General features: G+C 36.6%; 2 protein-coding genes across 3 annotated transcripts in view; one reads left to right on the top strand and one right to left on the bottom strand.

Moving 5' to 3' along the window:
* stk32a (serine/threonine kinase 32A) overlaps positions 1–17532 on the top strand; it is a 50411-nt gene extending 32879 nt beyond the window's left edge. The window contains exons 6-12 of the mRNA XM_015010902.2: positions 2902–2991; positions 5112–5215; positions 6816–6932; positions 8265–8390; positions 10138–10266; positions 13039–13103; positions 13944–17532. Coding sequence (XP_014866388.1) covers positions 2902–2991; positions 5112–5215; positions 6816–6932; positions 8265–8390; positions 10138–10266; positions 13039–13103; positions 13944–14055 — 743 coding nt within the window. The 3' untranslated portion in view covers positions 14056–17532. The remainder of the gene's footprint in view (positions 1–2901; positions 2992–5111; positions 5216–6815; positions 6933–8264; positions 8391–10137; positions 10267–13038; positions 13104–13943) is intronic.
* A 1450-nt stretch (positions 17533–18982) lies between these two features.
* Positions 18983–24319, bottom strand: part of dpysl3 (dihydropyrimidinase like 3) — a 35702-nt gene continuing 30365 nt past the window's right edge. For both annotated transcript variants that reach the window (XM_014998261.2, XM_014998262.2), the window contains exons 13-14: positions 23051–23204; positions 18983–20524 (exon numbers count right to left, since the gene is read on the bottom strand). In XM_014998261.2, coding sequence (XP_014853747.2) covers positions 20430–20524; positions 23051–23204 — 249 coding nt within the window. In that variant the 3' untranslated portion in view covers positions 18983–20429. The remainder of the gene's footprint in view (positions 20525–23050; positions 23205–24319) is intronic.

The raw sequence follows: 24319 nt of genomic DNA on the forward strand, positions 1-24319 counted from the left end.
TAGAAAATGTCAGCCTGAGTTGAAGGAGGCACTGTGCCATTTCTGTTCCAAACTATGACTTTACATGAGATGGATGGTTGGTGTGTGAGGAACATGGATGAATCGGTGAACGTCACGTCTCATGTCTGCTTAACGGGAAAATTCTGCTCAAAATCAGAATTTTGAGCTGGGAGAAAAGAGGCAGAAACAGAAGTGGATGTGTGGTTGTGTGTGTGTTTGTGTAAAAGATGTTGAACGGAACAATAGTAAATCAAAGGAGTGTTAATATAGACTATAAAATCTTTCATCAATATGCTAATGAAGAGGAATATAAAGCAGTTCCAGTTACGGCTCGTTGTACGCAGGTCCAACACAAACTTTTTAAGATGTGGTGCACCATGTAGATTTATTTATGTACTCTGGAAAAAAGGATTTAAGATGAGATGAGATGCCTTCATCAAGTGAATAATACAAGGAAATTGCAGATGTGTGACACAGCAGTATACATGGAGAATTACTTTTTCTGTTTAGTTTTCAAATGGAAAACATGTTTCTACTTGTACATGAACTGCAGGACTAAAACACTTGACTGATGGTCATTATTAGGGAAAAGAGCCAAATGTGATGTTAAATTTACTTCTTTGGCTTCAGTTTGATTGAATATATGTAAATATAATATATATAATAGAGTAGAGTGGATCCCAAAAGTATGTACACCCCTGTTGAAATGTTTTGATTTTCTGATTTTCATGATTTAAAAAAGAATAAAACAAGTTTATTGGAGGAAAGAAATATAAAGAATTTAAAGATGCAAACACCTGGTTACATTAACACGCACATCCTTAAACTAGTACTTTCTTGAACCTCGTTTAATTTAATTTTAGCATTCAATTACCTTCACTCCTGATGGACAATCAGATTGAACATTTTTTACATCACCAAACTGTGATAAAGTGACTTTTGAGAGTGATTTTATCTCAAGCCTCAAAGGAAAATTATGCAAGTTTTGTATTTATTTGAATTTTTAAAGCAGTCCATAAGGAATAAAAATGTAAAAACTAACAGCCTGAACACTGGCCAGGAAATGTAACGGTGTGACATATGAGCACTTGGACAGAGACAGAAGTCCTGAGATCTCAGGGGACAGTGGACATCTGCTCAGGAAGCTTAGGGGACATGTAGGATCAACGTCCTGCTGTCAAAATGGAAAGGAGGCAAAGTAGAGAGAAACAAAGAAAGACAGGGAGCTGAGAGGGAGAGAGGCAGACGAGATGAGCCACTCAACAAGAAGAGGAAAAGTGATGAGCAAACATTTCTGAAAGGATTTTCCAAAGAAAGGACAAACATCAGAGATATGAGAAGATTAGGAGGGAAAAGAGATTTAGTCGGATTGATTCAGCAGAACAACAAATGTTCACCTGTAATCTCTCTCTTTGTCTGCGTACGCTTTTACAAACTCAGTGCACTTTTATCTATTTATGCACTCCAGCATCAATGTTTTTTAACGCAGAGCTGGGGTTTGGCTCCTAACTGAACTCTTACAAACAACATGAGCCATCAGAGGGGGAAGTGAGCTGTTTTCTTCTCCACATGGGGAAATTTGAAAGCACAAATTGACCTGTGATCCTTTTATTCCACAGGGAGCTGCTTCATATAGGGGAAAAACAATTTACTCATGCCCAAGTGATGGCGCTTTGTTAGGCAACATAGCCCGGGGATGCAGGGACGAGGACCTGGGGTGCCGTTGTCTAGGTTATCCACTGTGGGCTGCTGTTCATGTTTCCTACAAAAACAGACGCAGTCCATGACGAGAATGTGGTGATGTAAGCTGCAGATCATTTCTCCACCCCAAGCAAACAACGGGAGACATGAAGAACTGTTATATCAATTCCCAACTGAGTCCTTAAAGTTACAAGTTTTAATTGCTGCGAAGCAGAGCAGCTTTGACTAGGATGAGCTTATCAATCCATAGATCACCAGTAATATTCATAATCATACAGGTGGAGAGGAAAAGACCACGGCTGTCATGTTTATTAACGTACTTAGATATATCTTTTTGTGTCATCTTTTTATATTTTGTCATTTTCTTGTCATTTTATATGATAAACATACAACTGTTAACTTCTTCAAACTGTGGTAGGTTGTAAGATCAGTGGATATTGTAATGTGTGATTTACACAATTCTTCGTATTTAATTAATTGAATAGAAAACATGTTTGGGAATTTCTGTTGTTGGTTTTCCTTCAGACTGCAGGAATGAAACTTTAGGTGCTGCTGGTTAAAAGTGACCAGCAGCATGTTGAGCATGAAGGGACGTGTTAAATGTCTGCAATGTTGTGTTTTATGTGGATCTTTGCCGTGTTGATTTTTTAAATAATTCTGCAATAAGCGTGTCTAATTCAACAAAAGAAAAAATTAAATCGAGAAACAAAGTGAGCTAGATGGTTCTGACAGTATTTCTCTACTTAAACTCTCATGTCTGCTTCATTTGTGTATTTTTTAAGACATTTTTTTATGTGTAAAGGGTCAGGAGGGACACCCATTCATCCGAGTAATCACTGCTCTGCATACACGGCTGCACTCTAACTGCCCAAGGTATAGAAAGATGTAGCGTATGCAGGCACATATCCCACATTCAGCTCATTAGTGTGTGATCAGTGAGCATAGCAAAGACTAGGCCTCTCTCTCTCTCTCACCATGTTAAGGCTCAGGTCAAAGCTGTGACTTTGAAAACCACTGACGATGCTACTACCTCCCTCGCAGAATCAAAGAATAATCAATAAGGAGTAATTTAATTTTCTTTGACCAGTGTATATCTTCTTCTTTGATAATAAAAAAAATAAGATTTAGGATAAACCTGCCTGGAAGCTCCACTGATTATAGTAACTGTAGTAGTAATGATATGATTCATCTGATCTGCAGGCCATGTCCATCTGACGGACTTCAACATCGCAGCCATTGTAAAAGAAGACCTGAAGGCAACATCAATCGCTGGAACCAAACCATACATGGGTAAGATCAGAACGTTTTTCTCAAGTCTTCAAAGTCCAGTTGGATCTGGAATGAATCAAACTCACTAAACAAACTGGAGAATCGATGCTGCAGTGAGGATTCCTCCCCTTTGGGTTTGAAACTCAGTTTGACTTGTTTGTTGTTGGTGAGTAAAAAGACAAGTTCTGACTTCTCTCATAGAAAGATTTATCAATGCACTTATAAATCATCTTTGATATTGAGTGTATTTTTTACATGAACACATCAAACACTGACCAGAGAATTTTCTTTCTTTATTTAAAGAGGAGTAGTCTTTTGTCAAAGGTGAATGATGGAGTAAAAAAGGGCTCTCTCTTTTCTGATTTAGAGAAAAAAAATAACTTTGTCCAGAGCTGAAAAATATTTGTTCCCTTTATAATTTCACCTTTTTATTTTTTTATACTACTTAAATATTTCAGATTATTACATTCTAATGTAAGGCAATAATAACTCAAGTAAAAACAAAAGAAAATTGTATTAATTTTATCATTTTTAACAGAAGGTTTTCAGTTCAGTTCATGTTTTAGTTCGATCAGGTAAATGCAGCAGCTCATTAAAATCCACCAGCACTAATTTGCTCTGGATTTGAAAAGGTACTGTTTTATGTTAAATTACTTATTATAGTACTTGATATTTCTGTATTTTAATTTTTATTGACTTTAGAAGAAAACTAATGAAAGGTTTTATAGATATTAGATATTTTTGTATGTTTATAAAAAAAACCTGTATAATTTGAAGCACTACTGTCTCTAAAAAAAGAAAAAGTTTATCCCTTTAGGCACAGATGTGCTTCTCCTCACTGTGACTCCTAAATGCATCAGACGTCACTTTGATGTGGATTCAGCCTCTGTGAGATTAGATGGGAGTTAATAGGATTTCAGGGGATATAAATGATGAGGTAGAACATTTATTTTTCTGTTTTTGAAGGTTTGAGTTTTGTTTTTTTGCTCCAAGCAGACTTTTTTTTTTTTTTGGTAAATGTTAAAAGTTGGAATCCTGTAAAGTGAGAGATTGTTCCTCAGATTGATATTAGAATCCTGTGTGACAAGCTTATAGTGGAAGATCAAGCATGATGGCAACTCTGGTCAAAATATACTCAGAAATCTTAAAATCAATTAAACTTCATCTCACAATAAAAAAAGACAAAAATCCAAGTTTTAATGTGAGTTGAACAAATATCCCCAAAAGGATAATCAGTTTGAGTTGGTCAATGTTTTAGTAATATGTGATATCACAGGACAAAGAAACCTATTTCTCTATGTGCTGCCATCTGCAGCGTGAAATGTGGTGGCAGCATCATGCTGCTGGGATTCTTTCATTAGTAGGAAGGGTAACTGGTAGGAGCTGATGGGGAAATGAGAGGGGCTAAATACTGGAAGAATAAAAAACATTTGAGGTTTCAAACGACTTTTCTGTGAGCATAATCCTGTCAAAGTAAATGTTAAAAAAACAAAGCATTAACACAATGAAATGTATGAGTCAGTGCCTCTCCAGCATCATAAAAATCATGGGGGTTTGTTAGATGAAGTGTGTGCAAACAAGCAGAACACAATTTACCCCAGAATAGATGATTCTCTTCTATTAGAGGAAAAGAATAACCAACCATTAGTCACTGCCTGACTGCACTGTCTGCTATGTGAAATATTTAAAACATAAGCAATCAGACCTGAAGTCTGTTTGATCGTCTCTCGTGTCAAAAAGCATGAAATTTATCATTTTATGCCCGGAACCAACAGACCAGCAATGACCCTGAAGTCTCCACATGTATTTTTAAGCCTGATGCGTCACCATGTGTGATCTAGTGCAGAATAAAACAGATTAGAACATGTATAACAAAATTCATTGTGAAAGGGGGAACAAAATGTCTCATGCATTTTCAACAGTCACAAAATTTTCAAGCTAAATTTTTAAAAGGTGTCACTATGCCAGGCTAAATAACATTCAACATCTTTCTGTAATATTTCTGTTTTGACAGAGTATTCAGCTAAGCCAAATACAGTCTAAATAAATTAAAAAATCTCTCAAAGTACTTTTTTTTCATATGTTAAGTAACCTGGAATGTTGTGATGTTATAATGATTTTGTGTGTTTTGTTCTGTTCAGCTCCTGAGCTGTTCCAGAGCTTCGAAGGATCCCACCCTGGATACTCCTTCTCTGTTGACTGGTGGTCTCTGGGGATTGCAGCCTATGAGCTACTGAGAGGACAGGTAACAAACTCAAATGGCTCACCTCTGTGTGACCTTGGGCCTGTCTGTGGTCAGTAATACATATGATTCTTGCAAGGGGGTGCTTAACAGATCAGTAATCAGCATTTCACAAAGTTAAGGGAGGTCAATCATTTAAAAAAATCACTTTCTTGCATAAAATGTTTCTGTTCCATCATGGATGAGAAATGAGTTTTCACTTATTTTCCATTCTGTTCTATTTTAGCATATAATTTTAGAAAAGCTGGAACTCTCTCAACACTTTAAATGGGAATCAAAGCTGACCTGAATATGTAAAGAAGTGGGGTTTATTTCTCCTAGTCTAACCAAACTATTTGTCAGACAAGACATTATTTTCCTTTCTTTGATCCAAAACATCTTACCCACTGTACAGACTGCAAGAACATCAGTCTGTTATTGACTTTAAATATGCTACAATCATTTATTTTACATATACTGTAGCTAAAATATTTAAAAAGGCGACTTGAGTACAGAGTAATTGATCATACTGGACACAATATCTACCTACTGTTTCAAAATATTAGTTGCTATGTATATATGTATGTAAAATAAATATTGGAGCAGGGCAAAGTGCTTCCAGAGACAAACTAAAATGTTTACTGTACCTTCTTGACCTCTAAATGGGTCGACAGCTTCGTCAGGTTATATTAACATTAATTTATTAATTAACATAAGATTAAATTTCTTGTACAAACAAGAAGTTTTGTTTCAAAATAAAGTTTAAGTTTCTTTCTCTGCATTTTTGGTTAAAACTTTTTTGTTCTTGACTCAGTGAAGTTACACACTGTAATTTTATTCAGAGTATCAGTACTTTATCATTATTACACAAATAAAAGTATGATGTGGTAAGTCATAAAAGTGCATATTTTTCCAGAAAGTTATTGAAGTAAATGTAACTAGTTCCTCTGTAACGAGCTACTTTTAGTCTTCAGGTCCTGGAAATGCCACAGACTATGAAGAAACATTTTTTGGAACACAGCAGGGTCTTCTTGAACCAGATCCTTCAGAGAACAGGGCCGTCTTAATCAAAATGAACAGGCCTTGAGAGCAGCTATTTTCACAAGACTTTAAATCTTATCACGACTTCTACTTAAACTCTCTTTCCTAAGCTGCTCTTCCACATTGCACCACATTAATGCCTCGCTTTATTTCACCTTTGCCTGACCATTATCTGCAATGTGCTGAGCTCTGCAGAGGAACAAATCAATTCTTGTCAATTTGTTTTATTTCTTCCAACCTCCTGAACTGTTTTAACTGCACAGTTGAATTAGAATAATGGGAACTGGACTGTCATGCATTCAGTTACAGGTAAATGAAAGTGGGGAGGTATCGTGGCACCTGGGGTATTAAATTATGACACAGAAAAATACAAAATGTATCCATTTTGTCTTGCACTGTCTTTTCACCTCTCCATCTTGAATCACTTTGTTTCATCCAAAGACAAAACTTCATCCCTTATTCCCCTTGTCCTCAATGCAGTCATTTGTCTTTATCAGAGCAGAAAATGAGACCATAAAAGGTGTGAGCAAGGGGAATATCTCTTCTCTTCTCCTCCCATCTCCACTCTTTGTTGCTATTTCAGAGACCATATGTGATGAGATCCAACACACCATCTAATGAGATTCTACAAATGTTCCACAAAGTCCATCCAACTTACCCAGCAGCCTGGTCTCTGGAAATGAAGTCTCTACTCAGAAAGGTACATTTCTATTAATGTGTCTGCAAGGTTATTAAGATCAGTCAGATTAGAGTCATATCAGCATGAGTTGGTTAAAATAGGAGGAGTCTTGTTGTTATAGTTTGGTCACATGAGGGCAGTATTAGATTGTGCATAGAGCATTTCAGCCTAACTTGCATCCAAAGATGCCCAGTTGATTACAAAGCATAGAGGAAAATATGAAGAAGTTAAAAGTTACTAACTCCACCCTGAAGCAGAAGTTTGGTTTCAATACATTTACATATGTTTACATACAGCTCTGGAAAAAGTCAAGAGACCACTTAAAGTGATCTGTTTCTCAGATTTTACTTTTTGTTTGAGTAAAATAAATATTGTTCTTTTATTCAATGAACTACTGACAACATGTCTCTGAAATTCCAAGCAAAACTGTAGCATTTATTTGCAGAAAATAAGAAATGGTGAAAGCAATAAAGATGCAGTGCTTCCAGATCTCAAATAATGCAAATAAAAAAAGTCATATCCATCTAGAAACAACAATACTAATGTTTTAACTCAAGAAGAGTTCAGAAATCCATATTTGGTGGAATAACCATGAGGCTTTCAGTGGGTTCAGTGCAGCAGTCGCTGTGTATACTTCAATACATGCAAACTGTTCAAAACGTAGTTTGCTATGAGCAACAGACATTCTTCATAGAGCAGACAGGTCATGTTTCACAGAGTAAAACATTTGATCTTGTACCCCTGTGAGATGGGTAGATGTTCTGCACAGACTATGCAAGCTATGCTGAACAAAAATAACTTTTAATGTTCATAATCTCTAAAATGTTCTTGTCATTGAGATGCATTTGTAAAACTGAAGGACTTTCTCTTGTTTGATCATCTTCTCTTGCCAGCAATTCACTGCAGTCTAACTGTTGCATTGCTTCGTGCTCAGACTCCTCTGAGCTCATTGGCATTCCTGTTGCATGTGAAAGTGTGTGAGTTTGCATGTGTGTGTGTGTGCGCAAGGGGGAGGAAAAGAGTGGAGAGAAGGGAAAGTGAGAATGCAAAGAAAATTCCATGCTCAATACATTTGTCCTTCATCTTCCAGGATTCTCAGGCCACTGTTTTCTCTGCACTATCATTTGCTACCTGAATGCATTTCATTTCATTTTCCTCTCTTTCTGTTCCTCCTTGTTTCGGAATCTATCTCCCTCTCCTTCCAGCCTGCCTGACTTCTGAAAGGTCTCTTCTTCCCGTCAGTTTTCTGCCTCATCCTTCAGGCGAAGCACATCCACCTGTCAGTGTCTCACTGAGACTCTGATCCCAACTTGTACACAATCATTCTAACTAAAATCTTCTTCTCTGCTTCAGTTGCTGTGCATAGATGTCCAGAAGCGCATATCCTGTCTCGCAGAGCTCCAAGATCTGGATTACATGTCTGACGTCAACTGGGATGCAGTTCTCAACAAACAGCTTCCTCCAGGCTTTATTCCTAATGTGAGGATAAAAACACGTGAAAATATGAAGACTGACTGACTCTTTGTATTAGACAGCAAAACATTCATATAAATGCTGTTGAATTTTCATTCTACTATTCTAGGATAATTATATTACATGATTACATCAATCTTCTCTTCTACTTTTACTTCTAGAGTGCCTTAAAAAGTTTTTGTCTCGTGTTTTTTTTTTTTTTTTTTGTCTTCAACATTTCAGGTCATCAAATAATTTTCGATCCTGGACAAAAATGACCTTCATAAATACAAAATACAGTTTCTAAATTCCTATGGCAGAATTATGACCTGCTGGTCTTTGCAGATTGTTTTTTATTCTCTCATATTGAAGAGTTTTTAGAAATCCATTTCTTGTTTCAAATCATACTGCAGTGTATCATTTGAATTCATGTCCAGCCTTTACCATTTCCAATCCAGACTTTAATTTTTATTGTTTTTTGGGTTTTTTTACCCTCTCAGAGGTTGACTTACTGATGTGCTTTGGATTATTTCCTGCTGCATGACCCTCGCATGATGAGGTTTAATGTCACAAACTGTTGCCCAGGTGTTCTCCATATGGGATTTTCTGCTAAAGATCAGAATTGATGGTTTCAGTAATTGTGGCAAGTCGTCCTGGTCCTGAATTAGCAGAGAAAGCCATCACACTTCAACCTCTATGTCCGCCTGCCATGATGACGTTCTTCTTTAAATGCTGTGCTGCTTTTACAGATATAGTAGGATATGTACCTTCTAGAAGAAGATCTTCTTAAAAGTCTTAAAGATCATCAAAACATTTTCTCAAAAATATGAGCTGGACGACAGTGTTCTGTTAGATCGGTAGTTGTTGCTGCCTTGGATTTATTTGTCCCCAATTTCTTTTGTCTTTTAGTAACTGTACATCGTACATGTTGGCATTATCTGAGGCAAGTAAGACCTCTAAGACTTTAGATGTTGTTTTTGTTCTTTTTTGACCTCCTGGATGAGTAATCAAATCACTATTGGAGTAATTTTCTTCAGTTAGTCACTCCTTTAAAGGTTAATCTGTTCCATGTTTGCTCCATTTGTGGAAAGTATTTCTCACTGCGGTTCACTAGATGGCTTTGTAACATTTTCCAGACAGATAAATGTCAAACATGTGGCCAGTCAATTAATATCTAATTACCAAAGCAAGCAATGCTACTGCATTTACACATAGGGGGATGTTGGTTTTTCTCTCAATAAATCTTAATTTTAAAACTGTTTTCTGAAATCTGGCAGCTAGATGCGTCATGGCTGGTTTTAATGGCAGCTGCATTTATTTATGCAGATAGTAGCTAAAGGTTTGTAATGAAGTCCAACATTAACTATGACTTCAGTACAAAAGTCTTTAATAAGGAGTAACTCCTTTGAATGTTTTCATACATTGTGACAAAGTAGCACAACTGTGTAGTCCATGTCTGTCCAGAAAATTTAAAACCACTGACTGATCAGAGGATCAATTTCAAATTGACTCTCTTTTTCTAATTATATTCCTATTTCTTATTCTGAGTTTTTTAGCCTCCATTAATATTTGATAATATATAGGAAGCATAAAAAAGGAAAAGTCCAATGGAAAATTAAGTCACTGCACATTAATTTAACTCATCAAACAACCAAAGGTTTGGAAAAATCTGAACGACTTGTTTTTTTCCCACTAGTTTTATGTAAACCTGTAACGTCTAACATGGCAACTTCTTTCAATCTCCTTAAAAGTCTTTATTTGTTTGTTTTTAAAGAGACGGAGACTAAACTGTGACCCCACCTTTGAGCTGGAGGAAATGATCCTGGAGTCCAAACCACTTCATAAGAAGAAGAAAAGACTCGCTAGAAAGACCAGGGAGCAGGGATCCGATGGATCCCCGCAGGTAAACGCGTTCTGATGGAGTCCATTGTCCAGAATGAATCCAAACCACTGGACACACTTCTGTCTGACATCTTATTTTCCAACATTTGCTGATATTTGTTTCTATCAATCAAAGATGATACTGTCTATAAATATCTGCTGTGTTTGTGCAACGCTTTAACATATCCATTTACCAAAGGCCTGTGGGGCCACTTATGAAGGATGGAACTTAAGTCAGAAACAAAAGAGAGTGTGTGTGTGTTGTCTGTGTGTGAAGAGCGAGCGAGATGCCGGCTGAAGCCTGGTGGATCAATACGGAATAAAAAGTTGCCCTTATGCCTGTCCCAGCATGCTTTTTGCACATTGCCCTGTAGCTGCTCTATATTCTGTCTAGATCTCTCTTGTTTCTTCTCATCTTCATCGTCTTCCTTTCATCCTTTGTTCTTTCACTGTCTTGAGACTCCCTCAACAATTCTGTCAACTATTGGCGCCTTGTGCTTTTCAGTTCCAGTAAGTGTTCGTTCCTCGTGTTGTTTTCATTTCCTAAACTAATGTATTGTGGCTACATCTGCGCTGCTTATGTTGCCTCACCTAATTGACAAAAATAAGAGAATTCATCAGTTTTGCTGTCATTTCACAAAATTACACATTTTTACCTTTTCTAAAAATTTACTTTCCACATATAATTCAGACATTTATATGTCTGAATTATATATTTATATGTCTGAATTATATAGATTGCAGTTTCACATCTGCAATCTGTGAATACCACTGTATCAGTTTTTTATTGTATAATTTGTTTTCAGTGCATTTTTTCTGTCCACCTTGAATTTTCCAGCTTGTTTTGCTAATTTATTTGAAATGGATTTATTACACAAAGCAGTATAAATAATACTAATATCCGTGAAATAATTCCAGCAGTGAGAACTATAACTTCAGACAAAACACTGTTAGCCCAAATGCTAAGTCTCAGAAGAATGACCCTTTTGGGCTTCCATCCAGCAGACCACTTCTCAGTAGGGTTGTCACACTAAGTGGACAGTTTAATCCAGTATTTGGAGCTTTTAGCCTCTAAATTGTCTGTTTAAAAGCATCAGTGTCAAAAGAGTGAAAAACAAGTAGGGGATCATCAGCATCATCAGGCTTATATTTGGGTTTTAAGCAGGGCCAGTGTTTTTTTACTACTCTATCTCGTCAGTCTATAACAGATATTAAGGCAACATCCTTCTTCTGGTGGGTCCTTAAATAATTATAAACTGTAGCCTTTGCTACAGTTTCACATCTGCAATCTGTGAATACCACTGTATCAAAAACCTGACTAAAGCCAGGTTTCCAGCTAACAAATGGCTGTGCAGATGTTGAACATTAAGTCTAGTCATGTCTGTAAAGTATGTGAGCCTGTCATCTCCTCTCTGTATCACATCTATGCTTTTGCTTTGCCACATGTGCCGTTATTCCTATTTGTTGATTTTCTTTTGCTTCTTTTGTTTGTTTCTTTGTCCTTTCTGCCATTCACATCACAAGTACACCCTGTCCTCAAGGCCAGCATCAGGTTCTTTCTGTTCTGTCACATTTTGTGTCCCATGAAATTATTTTCTTTCTGATAGCAGGTGTAGCTCTCTGAAAAACACATTTGTCTGTCTGCTATAAAATTGTTTGTCCGGTGATTCTTCTTTGTAAACTGTTTCTCTTTGTTGCTTTACTATGTAAGATTATTATAAAATTCCCTCACTAGTCCTTTTGACTCTTTTATTCCTTTTTAACCTCCTTCTCCTCTTCCTGTCTTTGTAATCATTTAGCTTTTATTTGCCAAAAGCTTTTCCCATACCTGTCCTCTTTTCATTGTTGGACTTAAACCCTTGGAGATGACATTAATAAATTCCTAGATTTAAGACCTGATTAAAATAAGCTTAAACAGAAACTTGCTCCTTGCACAAGTGGGACTCCATGTTTGATCATTTAAATGAGGATAAGAGCAGACTTCCTTAGATACACTAATAATCTACACGCTTAGTAAATTCAATAAAGTTCAGATCTTTTCCAAATCCTCAGACGGCGACTTTGGCATTTCTTAAAGGTTAGTTATCTAAATAACATTTAATGATATTCCAGATTATATTAGGAAAACTTTCTTTTTCCTTTGATGTTTCTGTCTGGGATCATTTCTCTTTCACGTTCCCTTGGAGTAAAGTGAGTCAGTGATTATATATTTTTATGATCTCTTTCCTCTCTGCCTCTTTGAGAGCATGAGAAAGAACCTGTCTGCTAGTCTTGGCTCTACATTGGTGTTGGAGCCTGGAGCTGCCTGATCTCACATGATGGAGTGGAACACAGTACAGAAAAAGCAGGTGGAAACATCTGAGCATACGTGTCCTTCAAAGATACAAGGCCTGCCTATAAAACTTACACATCTTTTGTCAAGTTAAATTACTCTGTTAATAATTAATGTCCCCTGAAGGCAATTTGTTGTCCTGCTTTAAATTCATTCCATAAAATCTAAAAATAAATTCTTAGATCGGTAGGTATAAAGTGACAAAATGTGAATTAGTTTAAGAGATATGAATGTTTTTGCAAAGCAACTGTCATCGTCACAAAGTAGCAAACATGGCAAGGAATGCTATATTTGTAATATAAACTGTACAGTACAGTGAAATATTATAAAAACAAAACCAAAGGAAGAATTGATCAACCAGTTATTACAAAACCTAATTCTCATAACTAATGGTTTTTTTCCTTTGACATGGTTGCCATTATTGACTTGCTTAGTTATTCTGCTTTTATCTGTTGTTCCCAGAACGGACAGCTGCAGCAGCGTTTGGACAACGTCCAGAGGGACTTCATTGTCTTCAACAGAGAAAAGTAAGGAAGCTTCCAGACCTCCACTACAACCCCCTCTGGTCAAAGAAACCACACTAGCAGCATTTACTCTGAAAATATATTACTGGTAAATAATTAAATACATTTGAGACCAAGGGTAAAGATTCAAATTCTACAATTTCTAAACTTGGGTGAAGCATATTAAATTAAATCTTTAATGCCTTGGTAGCTGATAAAAGCATATGAGATGCTGTGAAAGAAAAGTAAAGCAGATTTTTTATGGTATGTTTGTGGGTGTATGATCAAGGCAAAAACACAGCAACTGGTATCAACAGGAGCCTTCCTGTTGACTGCGAGGTGGAGGAAAAACACTGCATAACATTTTTACTCTAAGTATATAAATGTGGAAGGCAAATTAGAAAACTTCAAAGTATTGACAAAAAGGTGAACTTGAGCAAATTCTTCATTCTTTCTGCTTTTATAAATTTCACTCTCCAAAAAAAAACAAAAAACCTTTGGATGTAGATATTCTTGTAGTGACTGAAACAAGAAAGACCAAACAAAGTTACATTAACCAACACAATGCTTCCCATTAACTGTAGCTTTCTCATTGAAAAAACACTAATAAAAAAATATAAAATCAGCATAAAAATTGTTAAAAACATTAGGGATTAGCAACTTTGATGAAAATAAAATATTAGAAACAACTTAGTGATGAATTATTAAATTACCAACTAAAAATCATATCACATGGACACATGGTTGCATTTTAGAGATATACAGCTCTGGGTTGGAACTATGATGAATAAATAGGCTCATTAAAATGTGACATGAGTGAAAAATCATCTGCTCAACATTAGATTTTTGTTCTAATCTCAACAGGTCAAGGAAAGTCGTAGTGGATTCTTCTGAACTATCCACAAGCGAGAAGAACAAGGCAATAGAGGACGGACAGAACAACAATGTTGAACCAGCTGCCTATTTATCAGGATAGGCTTCCTGCTCCCAGATCCCCACCTCATCACTTGCACTTGCCTCCAGCTTGCAGTTCAGCAACTTACAAGCAAAACCTGTCATTCTGTCAGCACATGCACTCACACCTGGTCCTCTATGTTCCTGCACTCCTCCATAGTCTGTAAAATCTCAAGAACAGCACTGTGCACACTTGTTTCACACCATTAGACCTAAAAAGCAGCTAGGCGTCAAAAGATGGTGTCCCTGGGAGGCAGCCATGTCAGAGACTGACTGACGGACTGCTTTGCTGTCACCAAACGGATGGACTCCCAGCAGAGTCTCGGATCATTTTCCCTTCCGTCACCCTGGTGCTCTTACGCCTGCTCAGCCTCGGTTCTGAGCAGAGTGCTGTAGCAAGAAGTCAGATTATTTCCAAAACCAAGGCAGCAGAGCACCTCCACCTGAATGTACTGACACTGGTTTTATTATGAGAGGTTTTCTAGGTAACTATGGTCATTTAATTATAACATTGGAGTTGGTAGTGCTACATAATGGAGCTGTAATTTCACAGAAGGTAAAGGTTATTTTAATGGAAAGAAGACGTTTCTTTCTGAAAATGTACCAAAACTTACTAGGTACTTTCCATAATGAACTGTGTTTTTTTGGGGGGTTTTTTTCTGTAGCTGTTTTTGGTACCTTCCCTGAAGATTTTACAGAACTTATCAGACACTTTCTGGAACATACTAGTTAATTTCCTGAAACTCAAAGCTATATTTGGAACCTTACGGGTATTCTAGTGAGTTCTGAATGGTAACCTCTAAGTTTAGGAAAGTATCCTCTAAATTAAAGTAGTTAAGTTCAGGAGAAAAACTTATAATTTCCAGATACTATCTGATACAGTACATTGAGAAAGTATTCACCCCTCTTGGCATTTCTTGTGTTTTCTAGCTCACAACCTGGAAAAGGGGATTATTTTAGGATTTGCGTCATTTCATTTAAAGAACATGCAACTTTCAACATTTCATTTTGTTTTTATTGTGAAACAAACACATTACATCTGCAAGTCATGCTGGATACGTCTCTAAGAGCTCGCCTCGTCTTGCTGCTGGGATTGTTGCCCATTCCTCAAAATAAACCTTCTCCAGCTCTAGATGGTTTCCAGTGGTGAACAGCAATCTTTAAGTCTGTCTGCAGATTGTCAATTGAATTGAGGTTTGGCCTTTGATTAGACCTTACCAATACATTTAAAACTCCCCATTAAACCACTTGAGTGGAGCTTCAGCAGTATGCTTTGGATCATTGTCTTTTGAAAGGTGAACCTCCGTCTCAGTCTCACATCGCTGACAGACTGAAGCAGGTTTTACTTCAGAAAATTCCTGTGTTTAGCTCCATTCATCTTCCCCTCTGTCTGTTCTTGGGGTGCTGAGATGTATTGATTATGAGCCAGACATAATGGTTTCCTTGGTGACTGAAAAGTGAAGTTTTATTTCTTCCATAAAGCTCAGCTCTATGAAGTTGGTCATATGAACAGATACTCCAGTAAAGCTTAATACAAAAAAATATCAAGATTGGTGAATAGTTTCTCATGGTACTGCAGGTTCAGGAAAGAACATGGTATGTCTTGCAATGTAACCTAGAGGTTATTGAAAACTATCTAATAAGTACCTATGAGTAATCTAGGTACTTGTCAGACAGTTTTCCAGAAAGTGCCAGATATGTTGTGGAAAGAGTCTGGTAAGTTTTGGAAGGTGACATCCGAGTCCCAGGATAGTAACGTGTTAGTTCTAGGAAATATTCAGTTCGGTGGAATAATCTCTGCATTCCAGAGAGTAACCTGAAAGGTCTGCAGAAACATGAGCTGTCATGTAGCGCCGCCAACTTTAAAGTGATTCTTCATCCTGTGTATGAAAGCCTAAGGAGCTGAGCCTGAAACATTTAATAATAATAAACCATTGCATAGAAAAAATTGTTCCTCTATGATCCATATAAGTTTGGATACAAGCATGACAGAAGTAGCATTATTAAACTGCTAGTCTTATTAGACAAAACCAAACTTTGATTTTAGAGATGTAAGAATGATTCGAATTCAATTAGAGGCTTGAAAATGAATGGCTTGCTTTTTTCAGGGCAATATTTAAATGGTTAGTGATCCTGATGCTTAGCTTGGCTAATTAAGCTAACAGTGATTATAGGTTTTTAACACTTAGTGTCATGCAGCATATCAGACTGTCAGAGAAAAAAGTAAAAATTTTGTGATTTACTCACAGTTGAGGTTTTTAGTTCTAGAAAAATTTGTTTGTGGAATCAAACAAGAAGATAAAACATGATTTAATCTTGAGGGAAACTAGGAAACTAAATGTTACCATAATTGATTACCCTTGACCAAGAGAATTAAAAAAAACAAACTTAGCCTTGGTCTGCAAATGGCCTAGTAGGGAATCAAAGAGAAACCAATTGTTGTTTTCTCTTTTTGCACATGTTGTTTTCATTATTGGTAGCATTTATGCAACTAATGCTATGAATGAATAAATCTTAGGGATGAACAGATGAATTTCATCAGTTAGCGTCTGCACTCTCTGCCAGATGTGTGTTGATGTATTTCCTCTTTTGAGTTGATTTTAATCAGTTATTTATCATTTGAAATGCTCATTGTCAGTTTGTCTCTGCAAACTGTTTGTATGATATTCAGATCCAGGATTCTGCGCCTGGCACACATGTGAGGCAACAAAACATTGTCTAGTTATTAAAATAAACATTTCTCATCAGCTCATCCCCTCAAAATATTTGCCTGCTTGCACAAAGAGGGATGCCTTATAGATATCACACTAAGCTAACTCCTGTATGTAAAAGTGATGAAATCCCCACCTTCTTTCAAGCTACTAAATAAAAATATAAACTTTAGCGATGACTCCACTGACTGCTATTATCTAGCTGCAGTGTGAGTCAGTCCTTTCAATCTTCTTTATTATTCTTTATTAACTTTAAAATAAATTTAGTTATTTAAATTCATTAGTAATGGCACTTTTCTATTTCAGATTGGTACAATGTTTTGACTTACCTTTGTGTTCTTGTTCTTGTTGAGGTAACTTTACAGATCTAAAGATGGTACCTTGTGTAAGTTGGGATAGCTAAAGGATTAGTATGAGCCTGTTTTACTGTGTAAATAATATTTGGGGAATAATTATTCAAACTTGTACATTTAAAGTAGCATTTGACTACTAAAAAGGGGGAGTGTATTGAATAAAATGAGTGATATTCAACCAAAATGATTTCTGACATTGACATTTGAATAACATTTACAAATAGTATTTATGCCAGGTAAATCAAATTAAAAGGGAGGATTCTTTATCCTAAGCATAATTCTAGTCTATTATTTGATAAGAAAATTGTACAACTGTGAATTTTACCCATGTTCTGTTGTCCTTCAGTTGTCACTGTGTATTTACTGTGAGCAATTGTGATGAAGTTTAAACTTTTAATGTGTGCCTTAAATAATATATTTCATTTTTGGAAACAATACACCTATGTTGTTTGCTTTGTTCTAGTGTATTGAATTATTTTATTACTTGTTTCATCAAAGTGCAGGCTGCCCTCTAGTGTTGTTTGACTGGTGTTACAACAAATGGCTCAAATGTGGGGAGTCTTGGTATGACTGCTGAGAATATTTCACTAAAAGACAACATTTTAAATAAATAGTTAAGTAAAAAGTGCATTTACTTACACGAGGCACCAAAAAGACTTCCTCTTTTGCTGCAGTTGACAAGCTTTATGAGCTGTTCTCTCCCTCTTACACACACTCATCCACTGTTTACGATTTGAGCTAAATGCTCCCTGAGGTCATCTGGAGGGTACGGCCCATTCCTTCCTCCACTGCAGACTTCGCTGAGGCAGCGCTTTCCACAATATTGGCTCAACTGGAGAGGGGATTTTCGGTTGATAAATGCTTCCACTTCTGTCTGGCACTGCTGCAGATAAGCAGGCCACCTCAGCATATAAATTAGGCATTAAGATGTTTAAAGTAAAATATGAGACAAAAATTTTGAAAAGAAATGTATTCTGAGATTCGCTGCCATATTCCTGATTAAAAAAGGGTTGCTACATTGTCTTCAACACAAAATTTGATGTTCTTTCATCCATTTTCCATTCATGATCTTAACTTGAAACCGGAAGTTTACATACGTCAATTTAAAAAAAAAAAACACGCACACATTTTTTCTCACTGTCTCAAGTTAAGTCAGACCAAATTTCTTTAGTTTCAGTTTAGTTAGATTTACGTAAATTAATTTCTGTTTGGTTGAATGTGAAGGAGGCTAATAAAATTCTAATTTTGAAGACATTAATAAATACATTTGTGACATATTCTCTCATTATTGTGGCATTTTGCAAGTATAAATAATTGCGGTAATTCTCACCAGAAACAAGAGAAGTTTGGTCTGATTTTTAAGTTCAGACAGTCAGGAAAATAAATGTATGATTCATTTCACTGAGTGTATTTAAACTTCTGGTTAACTTTATGTGAAATGCTACATTGATTCTAATGTCTAATGTTCAAGGCATAAATGTTTGTGATCTGTTTAAACTTTCAGTGAAAATAAATACAGAAGTAAAATGTAGAAGTGTGGAGTGCAATTACTATTCAAGTCTTCTTAATAGTAATGTCAAAACAATGGATTTTTTCCAAATAAATTCATCCCATGAACCAATCTTGTAACCACATTTTATCCAAGTCTAACTCCATTCTAGGTTGTTTCTTCTCTTTGTAGAAAACTGATGGATTATGTAGACAAACCAAAAATAAATCAAATCTGTCAAGTCATTTAGTTTGAGAGTATATTATTTTCTTAATATTTTATATTATAGCCTGATTACATTGACAGTGGTTCTGGTGACCTTAACCTTAAAATAAACCAAAACAACTACAAGGAACAAACAGGGAAAGACCAAAGAAATGAAATAAAGAGATAACACCAGCTGCAACTCATGTTTATTCAGGAAACATTTCATACCAGCACACCTTTAAATGACCTGCCATCTCAGAGTTCTGACACAATAGTAAAAAAAAATTTTTAAAAAGAAACGTAACAACAAAGGTTGTCATCCTAACATAAATACAAGACCCACATCTCATCTCAGCCTTACTGTGCAGAATAATAAGAGCATCTTGTTTCAATTGTGGCCAAATAAAGAGAATGGATTCCCTGACGGCACCGTCATCCTCTGCCTTATCAGAAAACAGGCTGGCTTACTTTCAGGCTGCTGCTGAATGTGTTGAGGATTTTATTAAAGGGTTAAGGTGGATCACAAGTGAATGATGGTCTTCCACTTGTCCTTCAAATGAGAGCCACGCTAGTTAAAAATAAAAAAGTAAAGAGCAGTAATAAGAGAGCTATTTTTTACCCAGCAAGTTTAGAGTTTGTATTTATTTGTTAGCACCTTTCTGTTCCATCGTTCTGTTTTGTAGAAATGGTCACAGCGTCACAGAGGCAGCCAGTTTACATGAAGCAAATGCAAAGGACTGTTTCTTGCCATGTTACGCAAGAAAATGAAGGAATGCAAAATAATAAAATCTGACAAACCTTTAGGGAATGAAGAATAATAAAAACACTTCTAATATTTCCTCTTTCTTTATGTTTTCTCAAACACTGATCTTATTGTCTTTTTTAACATCAATACAGTACATAATGAGGACGGTAAGTATGGCCCTACAGGAGGAGGTGGGAAAGGATCATGGATCACGTCACCCATATTAATGTGGCCCATGCAGCTCCATGTCCAGCAGCCCTCCTGTGTTTAGAGGTGATAAAAGAATTTAATTGGTCCGGTAAACCCAAACAGGCTGCAACCACATCATTCACAAAGCTACATTACATCTACCATATGTACATTGCCAACTAGAGCTAATCAATGGTACTGCATGACAAAACATGGCTATTGTGGGATCTATTGTTCAGTCTTGCTGACTATGGAGAAAGCTCGCTACTAAAAGGGGGTGATATTAAAAGCCAAGCAGGGTAAAAGGAGAATCCCTAGAAAATCAGTATCCATTTTCCTTTGAAAAACTTTATTTCCTTCTCAGGGTTAAATGTGATGATGTAAGGTTTTACTGCTACCAAAGTACATTAGAACATGGCTGTGTGGTTGGTATGAAGTATTCTGCACTGACATGAACTGAGGCTGACATTGTTCATGTGAAATGTGCTTTGTTGGCAACTTCTAACTGTTTCTGTTCTGTCCAGGAAAACGGATACAATTCTCATCTGAGCATAGTAGCAGTGTGACAGGTAAGGCATGAGGATTCAGTGTTTTGCTCTTCAAATTTTGACTAACTCTGGTCCTCTGTCCCTCTTTCCCTCCCCTCCCTCATCCCCTCCCTCTATCGTCCACTCTGTTCTTCTAGAAGTGTTGTCCTGCTGTTTAACTGAGAGATGTGATGTTGGACCGACCACCAGGGGGCACCACAATACGGCGACCAGGTGGCCTGATGGGAGCGTCCTCTGGGGTGGGAGGACCTACAGAGGAAGAGAGAGTTAAAACGTTACGTGACAAAGAAGAGGCAGTTATTGATGGTATGTTAAATATATATTTAAGTAAATTACCACAAGCTTTAGTAACTGGTTAGTCTCTTGCATTCAAATCAATAAAAAGAGAATATTAAAGGCCTAAAAGGCCTAAAAGGTTAAGAAAAAATATTCTCCACACCCAATGTTCTGATGTTACAGTTTGTGTTAATGTGTGATTGTAACATGACGAAATGTGAAAAAGAATATGAAATAATGAATACATGTTTATTGACATCTCTGACAATGTTATTCTTTACATTTTCCACAAATCTGTAAATTAAACCTCTGAGGTGAACTTACACTGATTTAAGCCTCTTTAATAATATTTGATTAAAAGATCTGAGATGAGTAAAGCAGTTTTATTCCAACTAGATTTAGTAGAATTTATTTCTTAAACACAATTTTACCAACACTAAACAAATAGCCTGCAAAATCAAAGAGGACATATACTTTTATGACTTAATTATATATTTTTTCTATTATACTATACATGGGAATAGGGAATGATATCATCCAATCTTGACATTGTGTTTTGGAAAACGTCTAGTTAATGAACCGAGAAAATGCTTTGCAAAACTTTAACACACAAACATCAGTGATTAAATGGGTGAAACCAACTTAATTCACTAACTTACATAACCAGATGAATTTGCCAATTTGATTTATTTGCTTACCTAATCAAATCTGATTTAAAACAATCAAGTCTGTGAATAATAAATACAGCACTTTTACCAACATTTTGTAGCAGTGTGAATGGAGTGCTGCGGTGATTTATAGACTGACGCAGGCCTGCATAACCATTACAGTGTTACAAAAGTGCAGCCAAAATCAGAATCTGGCACCCTCCTCTGGAAACCAGCGACACCATTTGTCAGACTGTTTAGATTTATGTGCTATTTAAAAGCTCTTTCTAAGTTGGCACAAAAATAATTGTTACTGAAAATATTTATTTCTCAGATTGTTTCCCTGGATATTTAAACTGTGACATTTTGCAGCATCAGTTCTATAGAAGCTACAAGATTCAAAGTCTGACATTGTAGTATAGTTTCCAAAGGACGAGCCAAAGGCCGAATCGAATAATCTGCAAACACAACAATGGAAAGCAGAATGATGTCAGACCATGAAACACTGTGACTAATCAAACAATCCTCTCCATCTCCTTCCAAACAAGTAAATCAACTCTGCAGGTGGTAGCTTCACAAAAACTAAAATAGAAGAGGAGTGGGACTCATTCTCAAAATATGCATACACACACACACATACACACGCGCACATATGCTTACACAAGATCACGCAAACTGTTGCAAAACCTGGGAAACCAGGAGCAGCCTCAGATATATGTAATCAAAGTCGGAATTCTTTCCAACAAAGGTCACATTTCTCCAGCGAGGTCTCACTCGTTAGCTTTGCTTGTAAAGACAAGCTATGCATTCAGCTAAACATCTTTCAAAGTGAGTTATTACCTATAAAAAAATACAAGATTTACTTTCAAAAGCTGAAATGATTTTTCATCTAATTAAAGACCAAAGACTGTCACAATTTGGCAGTTTGGATGAAACAATTACTAACGTTTCTTGTCTCAATCTAAGTCTGTTCTGTGCTAACCTGACATATGGGCACAATCATGCTGTCATGCTGGAGCTCTGTATGATGGAGCAGATGCCAAACAGTGACATTACTGTGACCTCACACATCAGACTGGCCTTTCTAACAGAACAGGTCAAGATGTTTGGAATGGAAAAGTTTCAGCCTTGAAGGAAAATGTATCCAGAATCACTTCAAATGCAGTTAGAGCATCAGTCAGGAAAACTTCTCTTCACTGTAACTTACTCAGTTTGAAGAAGTTGTAGTTAAATTATGCTGACCTGATCTTACTAAATTTAATAAGCAGGTACCAGGAAACAAAAGATATCTTGTGCTTTTACTCATTGGCCAGTTTCTGATGGACAGACAAGAAGAGCAGAAGATTGCCTTTGAAAGGAGAAGTTGGGCCTGAACTTTTGCTTATACTTTGCCACAACAAGAAGGCTGACATTTAGCTTATTACCCAGAAGTCCTCAATCACTTTAATTCCATGTTAAATAAATTAATAATTAAGTAAATTAAACCTTAGTAATCTTACTTACTTATTTACTATCAGTACTATTGCTATCAGGAATAAAAGATCCTGATCAGGAAATCCTTGTTTTAGTTTTTAGGATAGACTAAGACACTCCACGTGAATAATTAATACAATGTCTAAAATGGAAAAACAAAACCACAGTTTCAGTTTAGAAATTAATTTAATAAATAATGTATGAGAACAAGATAAAAGTAATCATGAATGCCACTAATGCTTCACATTACAGCTAATGTCAATATTAGGAGAAACTGAAGCGCATGTATTCTCTCTTTATGTCAGTACATAAACGCCAAAGCAAAGAAGAAAGAGAACAGAGATGTTTTTTCTTGTAGGATGCGTTGGTATGGCGTTACCTGCTAGACTGAATCCAGACTGGTGCAGGTTTCTGACCGGCTGCTTGGTGGGCGAGGTGCGTGCCGAGGCAGAGGGGGTGCCGCCGCGGGACATGGAGAATTCAGACACGGGCCCGTCGTACATTCCTCTGGGCACTGCCCTCAGCACAGCCAGCTGCAGGACAGACATGTGTTAGACATGGAGGAGTAAAAACCTGACAAAAATGAGGATTCACAACGGTTTCAACGGGTTAATGTCGGTGGACTTTTATGACAAAATACAAATATAGATTCACAGAGTCTCCTGGAAAACAGAGACTCACACATATTAACTGTGCAGTATACTTTTGAGCAGAAAAAAACTAAATACACACACAGCATGTATGTGTTCAAATGAAGTGAATGTAAATGAAAAAGCTATCATTTTGTAGGTCTACCCGCCGGTGTGGTGACTCAGTGGAATCTTGGAAGTCTGTTAAAAGTTAAAATGAGACATCTGTGATCCATAAAGGCAAAACAGTAACTGCTACCAAGATAAACAGCACACTGTTACTGCAGCTCCATTTTCTCATTAACAGTCAGCTGCAAATTAGGAAACGTCTGCAAATGCGAATCCTCTGGCACAGTATGGGAGCGGAAAACAGGCACCGCTTGGTATTATTCAAATGAAGTTGTTTCAATGTTGCTAAGTTTTATTTATTGTTATTGCTTTTCTTCCACTGTCCTTCAAATTGTTTCCAGCTATTCAACAAAATATATATAAATTTTAGTTCACTGCTGAAACTGACAACAAAAGACTACTGCACACAATAAATATAAGCTGCCATAATATGTTTCTGGATGATTCAAGCGATTTACTAGAAAGCAAAACACTGTTCAATAAGCTCCCTCTAAAGCACTCACCGTCCTCCTGGCCTCTCCTGTGAGGAAAGTGAGATTGCTAAAAAGCTTTTGGAAAACTGTCAGGAGAAAACTCCAGACGTTACACCGAGAGCTCAGCTGGCCACCAGTCGGTTGGTTTCCAGCTTCAAACTCAAAAATCACATCTTTTTTCAATCAGTGAACACAAACATAAGCAATACCAGCTTTTGCTGAGATCAACAATCTTCAGTGCGCATGTTGTAAATGCAGGAAGGAGACTCAGCTACTATCATGGAGGTGAAGTTAAAAGAAGAACAAAAAGTCTAAGATAATATTTAAAAGACAAAAATAATTTCAGCTGTTCATTCAGGCTTCTCTGCTCGTTTTGCTCGTTTGAATTCATATTTTTGTAGATTTGGTAAGTTGTTT

This window comes from Poecilia mexicana, unplaced genomic scaffold (assembly GCF_051168715.1).
Source record: "Poecilia mexicana isolate PSO_F unplaced genomic scaffold, ASM5116871v1 scaffold_14, whole genome shotgun sequence".
Lineage (NCBI taxonomy): Eukaryota > Metazoa > Chordata > Actinopteri > Cyprinodontiformes > Poeciliidae > Poecilia > Poecilia mexicana.